General features: G+C 23.7%; 1 protein-coding gene across 1 annotated transcript; it reads left to right on the top strand.

Moving 5' to 3' along the window:
- The first annotated feature begins 771 nt into the window (after nucleotides 1–771).
- On the top strand, nucleotides 772–17,277 carry LOC127291094 (uncharacterized). Its single transcript, XM_051320025.1, has 2 exons — nucleotides 772–1,216; nucleotides 12,893–17,277. The coding sequence occupies exon 2, from the start codon at nucleotides 12,894–12,896 to the stop codon at nucleotides 13,797–13,799; it is 906 nt and encodes a 301-aa protein (XP_051175982.1). The 5' UTR covers nucleotides 772–1,216; nucleotide 12,893; the 3' UTR covers nucleotides 13,800–17,277.
- Nucleotides 17,278–17,436: the final 159 nt, after the last annotated feature.

The following is a 17,436-nucleotide window of genomic DNA, read 5'->3' as shown; positions in this document are numbered from 1 at the left end:
TAATAATGTAAGGGAACGAAAAATCTCATGAATAATAAATATTTGCCAAAGTTTTTTTTTTGAACAAATTTTGCTGAATATACAAGAAAATTTGTCCTTAGGGACAGATGAAAAATTTCTTTATTGTGTATATTATTTCTATAGAATTAAAAAAAAAAACTATAAAGTATTTATTAATTAGTTTAAAAAAAAAAATTGCCAAAAATAATAAAAATTTACAGCAATGAATTTTAGTTTGAAAATTTTTAATCAAATGAAAAATTTTAATAAATGTAATTTTTTAGATAAAAGCATAAAATTGGCGACATGTTAATAAGTAGCTAAAATGCTTTTAACATCCTGGTGGTGATGCATTAAATTCAAAAAATCTATTATAAAAAAATGTGAATTAAAGAACGTAATTCATAGTGCAATAAAAAATTATATATAATTATTAATTAAATATGAGAAATTTATTTATTTGCTTTCTCCAATAAGAGGTCAATGAAATGAAAATTTTCAAAAAATTTCCTCTTTACCAAAAAAAAAAAAAAAAGAGTGAAAAAAAATAAAAATTGAAACAGGATTTTTTTTATTTCCCACTGCTTGAAATGCAAATAAGATTTTATGATACTTGCAAATATGAAGAAACAATAGGAGGCCAACCGACAGGAGATATTCGCTTTAATCTGCTGCTGGCATTAGGGGACGTTCTGAGCTTGCGCGGAGCTTTTGAAAGGCGCGTTCTAGGCTCTTCTTGTCCGGATCGAGACGAATTTACTCGTCCCTAAACTTCCGAGAGGGACAGAACGCGCACAAAAGGGGGGGCTAGTGTTGGGAATTGTAAATTAAAACCAAAAAAAAAAAAAAAAAAAAACAAACAAAACCAAATAAACAAAACGGAAATAAAATACAAAATAAGGACAAAAAAAAATAATAATAATCCCAATTTCCCTTTTTTTAACGTGTGACAAAAAAAGTTCCTTAGATATTTAAAAAAAAGAAAAAAATATTGTTTATTGTTCCAAAATCGAACTAAGAATTATAAAATTTGGTTCAATGCGAAAAATACCGGTTAACGTGGAAATGTAAATTTCATTTGCGAAAAAAAGGCGTTCGTTCTACGCAGTGGTGATTTTTTTTGTTTTTTTTTGTTTTTTTCTTGAAGCTCATGGCTTGAAATCAAGAAAACGCAAGAGCCAAGTTTTTAAGTGCCAAGTTTATCGTTAACAGCCAGGTGAGAATGTTTATCAAAAAAAAAAAAAATAAAAATTTTGTTTCGGAGATGAATATATTCTTTTTCTTATCAGTTGGAATAAAATTTATCAGAAGAAAATTTTCAAAACGTTTAACGTCGTTTATGAAAGAAAAAAAAAAAAAATTTCAATGATTTGAAAGACGAAATAATATTTTGAAAATAATTTTTTTCATAATATTTTTTGTAAATTTTACATATTTATTTATTTATTACATATGAAAAATTTATCAAAATTTTTGGTCTGAACAATAAAAAAAAATACAATTATAATAAAATGTTAAAAAAATTTAAAATTTTTTTCAATTTTTCCTATCTTTAGGAAATAAATAAATACTAAATAAATAAATAAATAAATCTTTAATAAGATTTTTAAAGAGAAATATTTTTCCTCTGCAAAATTTCTTTGAAATTTCCAATTTATTTTTCATAAACAGTAATTTGTTAAAAAAAGAAATATTATATGGACATTCTTCGTATAATGAAATGTGAAGTTTTTGTATTGATATCTCAACTCCGAAGCAAACTTCTATTATTTATTTGTCTGTTATAAATGGAATGAGTGAATGTTTCATAGTGTTTATGACGTTTTTCGCAAAACAAAAAAAGAAGAAAAATTATTTAATCGATTCTTTCTTCATAGGAAATTTAAAGTTAAATAAAAAAAAAATAAAAAAAAATTTTAATAATTTATGGGAGACATTTTTTTTTTGCAAATTGAAAAAATTCTTTACAATAAGAAAAAAATTGGAATTTAAAAAGAGAATTTGAAAATTAATTACTACAGTTTGGAATTTATAAACTTTGTACGTCTAATGAAAGTAAACAAAACGCAGGAATGATAGCTATAAATTCTTAAATCAGTTTCCGCACCGTTTCACAAAACGTTTAACATTTTAGTGAATTCCATTTAACGTAATTAATTCACGTTAATTTGATTGTACTTTTTTTTTTAAAGAATTTTAATTTTGATAATTTTTATTATTATTTTACTATTTGTTTCATTATTATTATTATTATTACATTATTTGTTTTATTATTATTATTATTATTATTTCATTATTTGTTTTATTATTATTATTATTATTATTATTATTAACGAATTATTTACAATAAATTGATTGATATTTTATCTCCTTAATTAATTAAATAAAAAAATATATATTTGTGAAACTTTCGATATCAGAGCTAAAGTGATTTAGAAACTATTCATTAAACACCAAGGAGAGATAATTGAATATCATAACAAGCTTTAGTTTCAAGTTTCTGAAAAGTTCTTTAATGTATTGTTCAAACTTGTTAGATATAATAAAATGATAATATTCCAATTAAATTCCAATTATAATTAGAAAATTATTCGTTTTTAAATTATATATTATGCATATTCTGCTATTAAATTTGATTTCTATAATAAAATTTTTTTTTTATAGTGACTGTATTAATCTTTGAAATTAGAAAAAAAAAATTACTGCGTTTTTTCAAACATTTATAACGTCTAAATTTATAAATTAAAAATTCTAATTTTAATTAAATTTTAATTAAAATGAAAATTACTAAACAAAAAATAATTATCCAAAAAAAAAAAAAAAAAAACAATTAAGAATAATTTTCTCCTGATAATTTATTGTTGGTATTTGAATTTTTTTTCGCGTTTAATTTTTATCATTATCACACCACCCTAAGAGAGAATTATCAATTTTAGTTAAATTTATTATCGTTCTTCAAAATTTTTTTATTTATTTATTTTTTTTTTATTTTATTTTATTTTTTTTTCTATAAACTAAAATGTATGAAAAAAAAAGAAATGAAAATTTTAATTTGTGTTTATTAAAAAAAAAAAAAAACACATGAAAGTGAACTTAGTTTTAATAGACAGGAAAATGCAATTTGTCTCGTAAATAAGGGAATGTAATATGTTTTTTAAAAATTAAAATTGACTTTAATTAAAATTCACATTTTTCAAGTATTCATTATTTGAGAAAAGTAAATTTTTTAATACATATGCAATTAATTTTGTATAACTATATTTAAAAATTAAATATCAAAAAGTATAGAGAATATAAAATGTATATCAGAGGGAAATTATAATATGTTCTGAAGGGTTTTAAAAACAACCAAACAGACTTTGTCTTACTTACTTTACACAGTTTCCAAGTTTAAATTTAACGTCATTCTTGGAGAAAATTGTGTGAGGTCAACTTTACTTAGTGCTCAAGTTACAATTGTGTCAAACCTCACATTTTTTTTTTTTTTTTTTTTTTTTTTTTTTGTTTTTTAATAATATAACCGTCATTACACACTCTAATTATCTTGAAAAATTTTAATTTCCTTTTTTGCAATGAGAATAAGTCGTTTGAGTGGGAACTTTTTAAAATTCCATTCGAGTCAGTTTCATATAGAGTCATAAAAATGGAACTTCATTTCAACTCACTAAACTTTTCATTTTGAATTTTTTTTTTATACGACGTAGTATTTTTAATTTTTAGGTCAAACAGTATTTTTATTTGAAATTTTGACAAATAATATTAAGTTATTTAGGAACCTCAAAAAAAGAAATTATAATTATTTGTAAAAAAAAGTCTTTTCATAGAATTTATTTTTCAAAACCCAACTAACAATTTAGCTTCTAAATTTTAGTGTGTATTTTTGAAAAAATTTAGAAAAATTATCTATCAATAAAAATGAAATTTTTTGACGAGTTTTTTTCAAACTCTTATTTTTGATCTTATATTTTTGATAATAATAATAATAATGCGAAGCTTTTGCCAAGCAATCTTCTTCTCTTCAAGAACACTCAACTTTTAACCAGGCCCGAGTATCACCTCTTTATGACATTAAAAACAAGTGGCTAATTAAATTTTCTAAAATTACGGATTTAAAAAGGAAAATTTTTTTTTAATTAATTGTAAAAAAAATCTATTTATAATTATTTAGTAACGGATGTATTAAAAAAAAAATTTCGTCTGAAAAATTTAAATTCCAAAAAAAAAAAAAAAATTTCATTTTTATTTCGAAAAACGTTAACAATTAATAATGATGGGATTTCTGCGATATGTGATGGAATTGGCGAATTATATGTTAATTAGGTTTTTGGAATTGAAATTGGAAAGGTCAATCGCATGACCTATTTATGCCGGGCAAACATGTCTAGAGAGATACATCTTCCGGTGCCAGTTTTCATAGTGTTAATTGAATTGATTATAGAAGCTAGAAACACTTTATGGATTTTGAATCAAAGTTCTGTTTACAGAAAATTTATTTTCAATCTGATATCACCGGAGATATTGCACACACAGAGACACATTTAAATAGAAAATAGAAAATTTCTTCGTGAAAAGAAATCGATATTTAATTCTGAAACCAACTGTATTTCTTCTTTATTTTTTTTTACATTAGTAAATAAATATAAATAAATATAAAAAAAATATATATATATAATAAATATAATACAATTAACATAAATATTATTATTATTATTTTTTTTTTTGAGAAAATATTTCATCCAATGTTTACTGTATACGTTTTAATAAAACCAAATTTTATTTTACATTTTTTATTCTACCTTTCAATATTCATTAATGGTGTCTATAAAAATTAAATGGAATATATAAAGTTTAGTAAAAAAAAAGATTTATGAATATTTGATAAAAAATTTACATTTTATAACATTCAACTATATATAGTTTTCACTAAAATGAAAAAAAAATTTATTTGATTCAAATACTCGATTACTTGAGTATTTTCAAATAAATATTTACTTGAAGCAAATAATTTTTAATTGAATTAAATAATAATTATTTAATTAATTTAATTTAATTAATTAATTAAATTTAATTTAAATAATAATTATCTGAGACATTTGTCTCAGTGCCAAATAAATATATTTGTTTCAAATAAATTTTTCTTTTCGCCTAAATAAATTTTAATTTGTGCTGAATTTTTTCATTTAAAACAAAAATAAAAAAGAAATAAAGAAACAATTTCTAATAAACTAAAAATAATTAAATTATTAATAAATATTTCAATTATATCTTTAGGTGGAAAAAAAAGAAAGGGGAATAAATTAAAAATAAGACCCTTATCACTAAAATGAATTAATAAATGAAATAGATTTTATGATACATATATAATTTCAACTACTGCGTCTGACTAAAAATTACTTTTACTACTGATGACAAACTCCAACACACAATATAATTTTTGTCTAACTGTAATTTACTTTTTCTACTTTTATCTTTATTGGCTAAAACTTATTTTAACTACTAATATGAAATCTATATAATTTAAAATATTTTGTCTGACTTAAAATATTTTTTACTACTGGAAATTAAGAGGAGTGTTAAAAAAATTTTCTTTTTTTTTTATCATAAAATAAAATTAGAATTTTTTTATACGAGCATTATTAAATTCAATTTTCCAGCCTTTATTTTTTATCATAAGAATATTTTCATATCAGTTATACGTCATATACATATTATATTGGATCGAAATAAAAAAAAAAAAAAAAATCTAACATTTACTGAAGAGGAAGAGAATAACGAGAAGGAATTGCTCGACAATAACCTTTGATCTCTGTAACGTATTTTCCGGGCATATTGTATAAAAGTTTTCATGGATGGAAAACTATAGCGGAATTCGAAATAAAGTTAATTTTTTTTTTTCAATAAAAACTAATCATTATTTCATTTTTTTATTATTAGATTATATAATAAAAAAAAATTAAAAACAAAAAAAATATTTAATTTTATAAATAAAAATATTTTTCGATTAATTTTTGGAATATTAGATTTTTTTGTTTGATTTTTTCCATGCGGAAATTTTAGTGATAAATTATTATTTTTTCAACGAAAATAGTAGTAAAATTCTATTTTAAAAATAATACTCTTAATATGGAAAAAATGAATTATAAAAAAAATACTTGCTAACAAAATTTTAATGTTTTTGTTATTCATTTACTTTTTTTTTTTTAATTTATATTGTTGCGTACAAATCACTCTCAACAGGTTGCTTTGTACAAACAGTTCAGTTTATTTTACCTATATGCAACATTTACCTCTTCAAGTGTCATCTTCACAAAAATACCTCAAAAGCTCTCATACAAAATAAACTTTGTTCTATTTTTGTAATAAAAAAAAAAAAACTTTCGAAAAAGTATTGCAAAAAAAATTTCGCTCACTTTTTATAAAAAAAAAAAAAAAAAAATTCTTATAAATCCTCTCAAAAATTAACTAAAACTACACGCAGAGAAATGATTTATTTGAACCAAATAAAATATATTTGAGTTAAATAAACGTATATTTGTCTCAGAGCCTACTAACTTATTTATTTAGCGTAAATAAAAGTTTTATTTGTCAGAAATAAATTTTTCTTTGCCTCAAATAAATTTTTTATTTCAATGAAATAAAATATATTTGCAACAAATAAATGAGTTAGTAGGCTCGGAGACAAATATACCATTTCTCTGAGTGTAGAAAAAAAATATACAATTTTTATCTTTCAAACGAGAGAATAAAATTTTCTTTAAATATTTTCTTATTTCGAAAATAGAAATAGAAAAAAAGAAATTTTCCTCTTAAAAGTATAACGATATGAAATAAATTTTATCTTAATAGATCCTGGATTTGAGAAAAAAAAAATCACCTACAAGTTCTGATATAGAATGTCGCTTTTGGCATCAGTTCAAAAAATTTCTTCACTTAGTAAAAAGGTTTTAAAATTAATTATCCCTTATAATATACTCTATAGTAGTATAATAATAATAATAATAATAATAATAATAATAATAATAATAATAATAATAATCTCAGAAATCTTTTTTACGAGGAATTTTTTATGTGCAGAGAAAATTTCTAAGCCTTCAAATAAATCCTCAAGAGATATCAGACGACATTTATCTTAAAGAAATTCTAAATAAATTGCGTTGAAAGAATCTTTCAAGGGCTTTTTAAAGCATAAGTGTTCGTTAGCTTTCATTTCTCGCGAGTAAATATAGGATAAATTTAAAAGGAAGGTAATTACAATTTAATTAATAATCCTATAAAAAATTTATTCTGCAATTATTATTATTAATTATAATAATAATAATAATAATTATAATTATTAATATTAAATTTAATAATAAATTAATATTAAATTATTAATAATAATATTATTAATAAATAATAAATTATTATTATTATTAAATAATAATAATAATAATGATAATAATAATTATTATTATTATTATTATTATTAATTATTGATATTATTATTTTATTATTATTAGTATTATTATCAGTATTAATTGTTAAGAATAAATAAATTTAATAAATATTTTGAAATAAGGGTTAAAATTTAATGAAAGTATGAAAAAGATTTTATACGTTTTTCATTGTAACCTATATATGCAAGGACTTTATAACAAGTTCACTATTGTGTTCCCATTTCTTGGCGTCCTGCCGTCGTTATGCTCATTTTTTTTTTTCACGCATGCGACGGAAAAACGATGCGTCTTGGCGCCGTGCAAGCTCGATACACATAAAAGTCAACATTGTCATAGTCTATATAGATATATATATATATATATATATATATATATAGTATTACATTGCACGTGCTGCTTGCGTTCTTTGAAAAAGGACGGGATAGGAAAAAGGTTATTGATCAGGCTCGCACCAGTAAAACTTTTTCAAATGGTGATTGGGGTAGTGTCCGCAGGTGTGTTGAAAAATTTATTTCTCTCGCCTTTAATATAATTTCCAATTTATCATAATAATTAATTATTTAAATTATTATAATTATAAATTAATAATTTAATTGTTCTAATTAATAAATAATTATTAATTAATTATTTAAATAAATAAATTTAATTTAAATAAATTAATAATTTAATTGTTATAATAATTAATAATTATTAATTAATTATTTAATTGTTATAATTAATTAATAATTATTAATTAATTATTTAAATAAATAAATTTAAATTTAATTTAAATAAATTAATAATTTAATTGTTATAATAATTAATAATTATTAATTAATTATTTAATTGTTATAATAATAATGGAAAGAAATATTAAAATATTTTTTTATAATTAATTTTTTTTTTTTTTTTTTTTTTAATAATAAAACTATTATGTTTTGACTCAGCTGCTATTTAAGTCATTATAATGCTTTCATATTATTCGTTATTGAAATAAATTATAAAAATTTTGTCAGTTTAAGTTAAAGGAAACTGTTTTTTTTTTTTTTTTTTTAATTAAAGATGTAGAAGTAAAAAGGTATGGCTCATAAACAACTCATCATAAAATGGGTTGTAAAATAAAGTGGGGCAATTTTACTTTAATTTTCATATGAATCAATAAAATTTCATATCACGTTTCAGATTTCTTTTTAAATAATATAAAAATTCTTTGATAAATTCGAACTATATAGAAAAATGGTATATTTGTCTCCGAGCCTACTAAATCATTTATTTGTTGCAAATATATTTCATTTCATTGAAATAAAAAATTTATTTGAGCCAAAGAAAAATTTATTTCTAACAAATAAAATTTTTATTTACGTCAAATAAATAAGTTAGTATAGGCTCTGAGATAAATATACGCGTTTATTTAACTCAAATATATTTTATTTGGTTCAAATAAATCATTTCTCTGATAATACTTGGACTTTATATTATAAACAATTAAATTGTTATAAATAAGGGAGAAATTTCAAATCTTTAAATTACTTATTAAAAAAAAAATTAACGAAATTAACAATAATGATAAATAAAGATAAATATGAATTAAATTATTCGTAATGAATTGTAAAATTGCAGGTTTTTTTTTGAAATAGACTTTTTTTTTTTGAAAGACAGATAATTACTCATGTTGGACAATGAAGCAAGAGTCGACACGTGTCGACATAAAAAACATCACAGTATAACTGAACAACAATGAGTCTTTTGATGAACGAGTTCGTGGTCCTCCTCTCTTATATTTTATATATATATAATATGGCAAAAAAGAGCTAAAATGTGGCTGGAGACAGATTATTATTCCCCAATATAAGAAAAGAAAAAAAATGAATAGAACAGTCTCATTATAAAAAAGAGACTCGACCCATTTTTTCTATAGATGATGGACACTCTTTTTTTTCTACCATTTGGGACGTTATCTCAATTTCAAATTTTCTTTCACATTTTCCCAAAAGTGCGTTTGATAATTCTCAAAAGAAACTTTTCAAGATATAAAAAAAAAAAATTCATTTTTTCTTTTACTTTTTTTAAAAATCAGAAAATTAGTGTAATTTATTTTTCCTACAAAAAATTAAAAAAAAAAATAAATTGTCCAAATGAAACTTTCCTCGCAACAGTTTTAATCAGATAAATTTTCATTCACATAACTCCATTGTGATATATTAAATAGAAAATTTGAACTTAATTTTTTTTTTTTTATTAATAAAAGTTGTAAATCTGATGCATGAATTTGTGTGTATATTTCTCATGTAAAAAGTGTAATTATGTGTGAAAGAGAAATAAAAGATTTTAATGAATAAATATTAAATTCATATATATATATATATATGCGTGATGTATATAGAAATTAAAAATTTACTACTAATCGTTGCAGAAACAGCATAATCAATTACATCGCAGTGCATCCTGTAAACGCCGAGAACAGGGCAAAAACAATTCATATTCTTAAAACTTGACATTTTTACAAGTCCCTATCAAAAAAATAATTCAAATTTAAATTTTGTTCTTTAATATATTTCAAATATATTAGAATTATTTCTATTTTATCTTAATTCTCATTTTTAATAAGCATGACAATTTTCGCCACAAACAAAGAATTAAAATAATTATAAATAATAATAATAATAATAATAATAATGAAAAAAACAACAGAAACTGAGAAATGTATAAAGTTGTCATTATTAAAACAATTGGTACATAATTAAAAATAAGAAAAAATTTCTTAATTAAAAAAAATATCGAAAATTTAAAATAATGTTTTTAATAATTTTAAAAATTAAAATAAATTAATTATAGAATTGTAAAATTATACCACATATACAAAATATCTGGGAGAATATTAATCAATGTTTCAATATGCATTTGGCAGTTTCTAGATTGAGTCTCACTTAAAATGTTTTAGTGGCACTTGATGGATATGTGCAGTTCTAAATTAATATTTTAGTAAGAGAGAACAAAATTGGAACTCAGTCTCAATATTAAATGAAAATTCATATTATTGTAATAGGAAAACAAAAATTTTAAAAATTAAATATATTATATTTGTTAAGGGAATAAATTCTTTCCAAAAAAAAAAATTAAAACCTAAAAATATAATTCTTATATAAAAAGATATTGTTATATAAAAAAAATTATTAAAGTTTTTTAATAATTAAATTTTTTATTTTAATTTTAATCCATTAAAACTAATTAATTTTTAACAAAATTTTATCAATGGTAAATATTAAAAATAATAAAATAAATGTTTAGCTGTAGCAATATTTATAATTAAATTAAGTAAACTTTCAAGTATACAAAAATGTACTCAAACCATGAAGATTCTATTTTTTACTTTTATTAATAGTTTCACCATAAAAATCGATCACCCTGTGCAAAAAATTATATTTATAAATATTTTATTGTAGAAATTGAAAAATAGAATTCCTTACAGCAGAATATTAAAAAAAAATTTTTTCCCAATTATTAGTCTCTATGATTAATAATTTAATTACTAAAAAAATTTTTGAATACTTTTTTATAGAATAAAAATATAAATTCAAATCTATAATAACAATTTCAACCCAATTATGGTGATCTTAACATGATCGTGAAAAATACATATTAGAAATAAAAAAAAAGGAGAAAAGAGAATATTTCTAACAGACAAAAAGAAATGTAGAAGCAAATTTTTTTTTTAGTGGAAATTTCACTCTTTTGTATATAAAAAAAGCGAAGATGTTCTTTTTTTCACTTGACATATTGTCAAAAATCAAGTGAATGAGAATCGATAAAAACGATTCTTTTATGATAAAAAAAAATCTTCTATTCTTTTTTTTTATTCTTTAATATATTTAGAAATTTAAAATTTATTTAAATATATTAAAAAGAAAATTTCTCTCTCTTTTAATTTCAATTATATGCAATATGGAAATTACGGAATTCTAAAATTCATAACACGATTTCTCATCATGATAAAACTTGATTTTAATATCGTAAATATTGACTCAATAATTTAATATTCATTTTCTTCTTGTTTTTTTTTCAAATAAAAATTCACATTTCATTAAAAGTTTAATCAACAATAAAAATAAAAATCCTAATAAATTATTAACTCTTCCTTTACATTATTGAAAAAAAATGAAAAAATTTTTAATTACAAATTTTTTTTTTATTATAAATTTATTATTATAAGAAATAATAAAAAAAATAGAATTAATAATTTGCAACTTCTAAACAAATCGAAAGCGTGGCAATTTATATTGACTTTTTATATATAATATAGAAAGCTTGAAATTCTTTACATTCGTAAAAAGGAATTCCTTCGCTTATAAATTCTAGTCTGTGGCTATTCAGAAAAATTCAATTTCAAATACCTGACCATTTATTTCATTTCAAATTCCTGTAACTGAAGTTTTGAAATAGCTCGCAGTTTGAAAAATAATTTGAAAATTTCAACATTTCCTGAATCATACATAATAAAAATTGAAAATTACGTCTTTGAAATTATTATTCTCTTTTTTTGAATGAAAACTGTCAAAGATAAACGAAATTGTCAAAGATCACCATAATTTTGTTAATATTACATCATTTTTGTCTCAAATTTACAAAACAAAAAAAAAATAGGGGACGCATGAATAAGTTCTAAAAATAATTAAAATTTTCATTGAATAGAATTTTTTTTCAGAAAAAATTTTTCCAAGTATTTTCAAGATTTTTTATATAACCGAAAAAATTAACATCACAGAATTTTTATTTATTCGAATTTTCAGTCGTAATAATAAAAGAAATAAATAAAAATTTGCCTAAAAATAGTTCTATCAAATGAAAATTGTAAATATTTTTTAAAACTTATTCATGTGTACCAAAAATAGAGATAAAATGATGCGCATGATTATTCTATAAAAATCATTAGTTAGAAATTTCATTTTAAAAAATTCTATTAAAGTATAGTTTTTAATTTTAGACGAATTTTCATTTTTCAAATAAAAAATTTGATAGAATCTTTTTTTTAAACGAATTTTTAGAATTTTATTTGTCCAAAATTGCAAATGGCCGAACGAACAATGGACAAATATTTCGGCGGTATTTTTAAAATTCACCAATCACAATTTTCTTGTGGAAATTTTAAAATTGGCGCCAAAATCATTGTTTTTTTCGGTCGTTTGCAATTTCGGACAAATATATAAAAATTCGGCGTTTTAAGAATTTGTTTAAATAGAAATTCTATTTGGAAAAATGTAATTTCGGCTGAAAAATAATTATATCTGATGATTTTTATGGGATAATCATGAGGAACAATAAAATTGATAAATTAGTCTATTTCCCTGGGGAGATTTGGAATTGAAAAAAGAAAATTAAAAATGACCAAAAAAAAAAAAGTGGAATATCCGCGAAAACCCTGAGATTAGATACACTGGATTACAAGTTTGACTGAGAAGACTGTGTTTCCGGTGTTGCAGGATGCACGCGGTGGGATTGCATTCGGCCTTGGCCATCAAGCGTCAACGAAAGCGTCGTGATGAGCAGCGTCGCGCTCGAGAACGTCGTTTCAGCATTCAATCAGGCGAAAGTGGTTTAACATCACCAAGAGCGTCGACCGGTTCACTGGATCATCATCCAAGACATCAGAAAATTGCCAATTCACATCGTGCGGCCGGACAAAGTATGGTTGACTCAAAGGTTGTCACGTCAATTGGCATGCTTCACATTGGCGTTGTTTTCGTTGTTCTTGGAGCATTTCTCTTAGCCAGTGGACTACTACCAGGTGATCTGTCCTCCTGGGGTACAAAAACAACTGGCAACTGGTGGAACGAATTGGTAGCAACTGGTCTCTTTGCCGTGTTTATTGGCATTTTTCTCATCATTTTGAATCGCGTGATTGCCCGCCGCGAGGAAAATGATCTCGAAGAATATGTCCAACGACAATTGACAAGATCAAGATCGGGTCATCGTCTCGAAAGAGACGTTGAAACTGGTGGTCTCACCACACGACACGCACGTCGTGCTAAGCAAATGCGAAGCACCACATCGTCGGGATCAATTCAAACCCAAGACGATGATAAGAGTTCAATGTCATTGCCAAGAAGTCCACCGCCAGCATATTCGCCAACATCGCCATCAGTCTCAAATGGGGACCATCAAATTCCAATACAATCAAACTTATTTCTCGAGCAAATCACCGAGGAGGAGGCAATCAGCGATCGTTTTGAGACATCGACGACAAATAGCATTAGTCCCGGTTCTCCCAGCGAAACAAGGGAGCTTATACAGGCAAACTCGAAGCATTGCAGGCAGAATGGCACTCACAATCCACAGCGGCAGTCTACGGAGCATTTGCCACTTTATGTACACGTTTCTAGAATTTAAATTATTGACAATGGTGAATGTGAATTAAAAAAAAAAAAAAAAAACCACTTGGGGCCGGTTTTATCAACTCGCTGATCTCATTCACTGAAATATATATAGTGCCTGTTCCAGTAGTATCGGCAAAATTCGAATTGCATAGGCATTTCGGGTTTTGCCTATGATTTTAGGAAATACCCGAATTTCCTAAAGATTTCCTAGACATTTTTAGAATTGCCTAGGTAATACCCGAATTTCCTAAAGATTTCCTAGACATTTTTAGAATTGCCTAGGCGTTTCGGTGTTTGCCTGGGTAATTCGGATTTTGCCGAGGCCGTTTTAGTATACAAATATACAAAATAAATGGCTAATGGTTTCAACCGAACTAGTACATACTTGCAAATGAAAAAGTTTTTCTGTTATTATATGACCAAACATATGCATTTGTGTAGTAAATTTTAATCATTTTCAATTTGCCTAAAACGGCCTCGGCAAAACCCGAAACGCATAGGAAATATTTCTTAAAATCATAAGCAAAACCCGAAACGCCTAGGCAACTCGGGTTTTGACGGTAATATATGTTCCTAAAATCATAGGCAAAACCCGAAATGCCTAAGCAATTCGGGTTTTGCTTGATCTTCGAGTTTTGCCGGTAACTTATGCTTCTAAAATCATAGACAAAATCCGAAATGCCTAATCAATTCGGGTTTTGCCTTGTCTTCGGGTTTTGCCGGTAACATAAGCTCCTAAAATCATAGAAAAAATCCGAAATGTCTAAGGAATTCGGGTTTTGCCGGTAATATATATTCCTAAAATCATAAGCAAAACCCGAAATGTCTAAGCAATTAGTGTTTTGCCTGGTTTTCGGGTTTTGCCGGTAATATAAGTTCCTAAAACCATAGGCAAAACCCGAAATGCCTAAGCAATTAGGATTTTGCCTGGTTTTCGGGTTTTGCCGGTAATATAAGTTCCTAAAACCATAGGCAAAACCCGAAATGCCTAAGCAATTAGGATTTTGCCTGGTCTTCGGGTTTTGCCGGTAACATATGCTCCTAAAATCATAGACAAAATCCGAAATGCCTAAGCAATTCGGGTTTTGCCCGTAATATATATTCCTAAAATCATAAGCAAAACCCGAAATGCATAGGCAATTCGGGTTTTGCCTGGTTTTCCGGTTTCGCCTGGTAACAAATATATTTCAGTGGATCCCATCATCATTATTCACACATTCCTATAGTTAATCATTCTGTTCGCAGTAATACTATTTTCTTTTTATTCCGCTATTTTAATTGTACACTTCAGAACAGATGAATAAAATTGCGCGCGCTGGTGAGATTAAGTTAATTCAAAGATGGTGGGACATAAAAGACTGATTAAATTACATCGGGAATTAACTATAATTGGAGTTGGTGAAACAGGCCCTTAATATTTCCCTCTTTTGATGTATATCTCTAACAACGAATGTCTTCAAAAAGCGTCACTTTCATAATACATATAATAAAATATATTTCTCTCTCGATGCTGGTGAATTTCTAAAAAACAAAAAAAAACATGGGAGGATTTTAAATTCTTTATGTCACAAAATATCGAGGTGCACAACTGCCATAATGTTAGAATTTGTCTAAGCTATATAATGTCTCATCACTATTGTGATAAGCTGTAATAGGAGATATGAATTGACGATTTTTTTTCGAGATTGACAATGAAAAAAAAAAAAAAAAAAGATTCTGATCGTAAAAAGGCTGAAAATTTCGTCCAATTAGGGGCTTTCGGTTTAAGATTATTAATAGGGATAATAAATTACAGACTTTATTTCGTTTTAAGAACGAACTTTTTTTTTCGAATATGGAATTGTATTGAGAAACTATATTGCTTCAATTAAAAAAAAAAAAATCATAATTCGTAAATTTTGATTTTGATAGAGAAACGCCGAATAACGCATTAATCGGTTACTTAATTATAAATATTTACGAATAATTTTTATTTGAATTAAATAAATTGTATTTGGACCAATAATTTTTTGTATTTGAAACAAATACCATCTCAAATAATAATTATTCAGAATATTTATTTGATATAATAGAAAAGTAATCAATTATTTGATTTTTTTTTTTTTTAATTAAAATCAAGATTTTTTTATGAATTAACGGCAAGTTTATGGAATGATTCGGATTTGATAATTCTATTCTAAATATTTTATTCTATTTTGATAAATAAAAATAAAAGAATCGATAAAAAAAAAATTAAATAATAATTTTAATATTGGAGAATTTTTTAATAATAATCTTCCAAGTATCATAAGTAGCCTTCTCGTTTTATTATATGTAATATCCATTTTCTTAGATTAATGTAGGAAATCTAATGCAAATTGAAATTTGTGCCTTGCCGTTAATTAACCATTATTAAAACTACATGCAATAGCGTTTTAGATACGTACATTAATTATTAAAAGCGACAAAGGGGATTTAATAGAGTTTAACCGATTTATGTTGCAATGCTTTTTAAATTAAATTACAAACAAAAATTTATAATTATAATAAAATTATTATTATTATAGAAGACGATATTCGGCGCTTTTCCACTTTCAAATTAATGCGTGTGTTTAATTTAATTAAATTATTAATTAAAATTTCAATTCTACTCACAATCATTTTTATAATTACATTTACAATTTTTTTTTTTTTTTTTTTTTTTTATAAAAGAGAAAAATAAATGTTTTCTCTTTTCTTTTCTTCTTCAACTTTCAATTAATTTTATATTCATATCATCATAATAATAAAACTTTTTCTCCCTGTTATTTGTATAATGTCCAGGTGTATAACTGAACTTTGGAAAAAAAAAGTTTCGTCAACAGAGCTTTTTAAGTTTACGTCGAGTTTTGTAATAAAAATAAAAAATAAAACTCTGTAGCCTGTAATTTGATTAAAGTTATATATGTATAAAGTAATGGAAAAAGATTCCATAAAGCTTTATAATTTACATGTTGAACGATGAAATTATGCTTATTTACTCCGCGAGGGGGATAAAAATAAAAAAAAAGAAGAAGAGAAAATTCTTTAGGAAGTGATATAGGAGTAATATTGAAAAATAAATCGCGTTTTGCTCTATTAGGGTTGAGAGAGAAGCAATCGTGCGCTGTAACGAGAGGCAATCAAGGACCAAGACTAATTAGTTTCTGAACGATGATTGAATGATAGTTTACAAAATTCAAAGAGTTAAGCAAAGAATAGTATCTCGAGGGCCATTCCATGTTATATATATATATATATATATATATAGTGTTTCTATCAGAATATTTCTCACTTTTTAAAAAACAATATGTAAGTTTTTAATTTAATTAATTAATTAATCTACCTTAATAATTTAAATAATTAATTATTAAAATAATCAGAAAATTAATTATATAATTGTGTAGATAATTAAAATTATTAATTATATATTTAATTAATATATTAACTATTAATATTATAATTGTTAATAAATTAATTAATAATAATTTCACATGTGCATTTTTTTTTTGTAGAATCGATTACTTTTTCATTCACGATTTTCAAATGATTTAAAGTATTAGGATGTCTCAAAACTTTTAACTTTCACCAATATTTTAAATACTTAAATTAAAAATAATTTAATTTAACGTCAAAATATTGATAAATTATTG

This window comes from Leptopilina boulardi, unplaced genomic scaffold (assembly GCF_019393585.1).
Source record: "Leptopilina boulardi isolate dan_hultmark-lab unplaced genomic scaffold, ZJU_Lbou_2.1 LbouV2_123, whole genome shotgun sequence".
NCBI classification, from domain to species: Eukaryota; Metazoa; Arthropoda; class Insecta; order Hymenoptera; family Figitidae; genus Leptopilina; species Leptopilina boulardi.
Note: the sequence above shows the minus strand (reverse complement) of the source record. Positions and strands in the feature narration are given on the sequence as shown.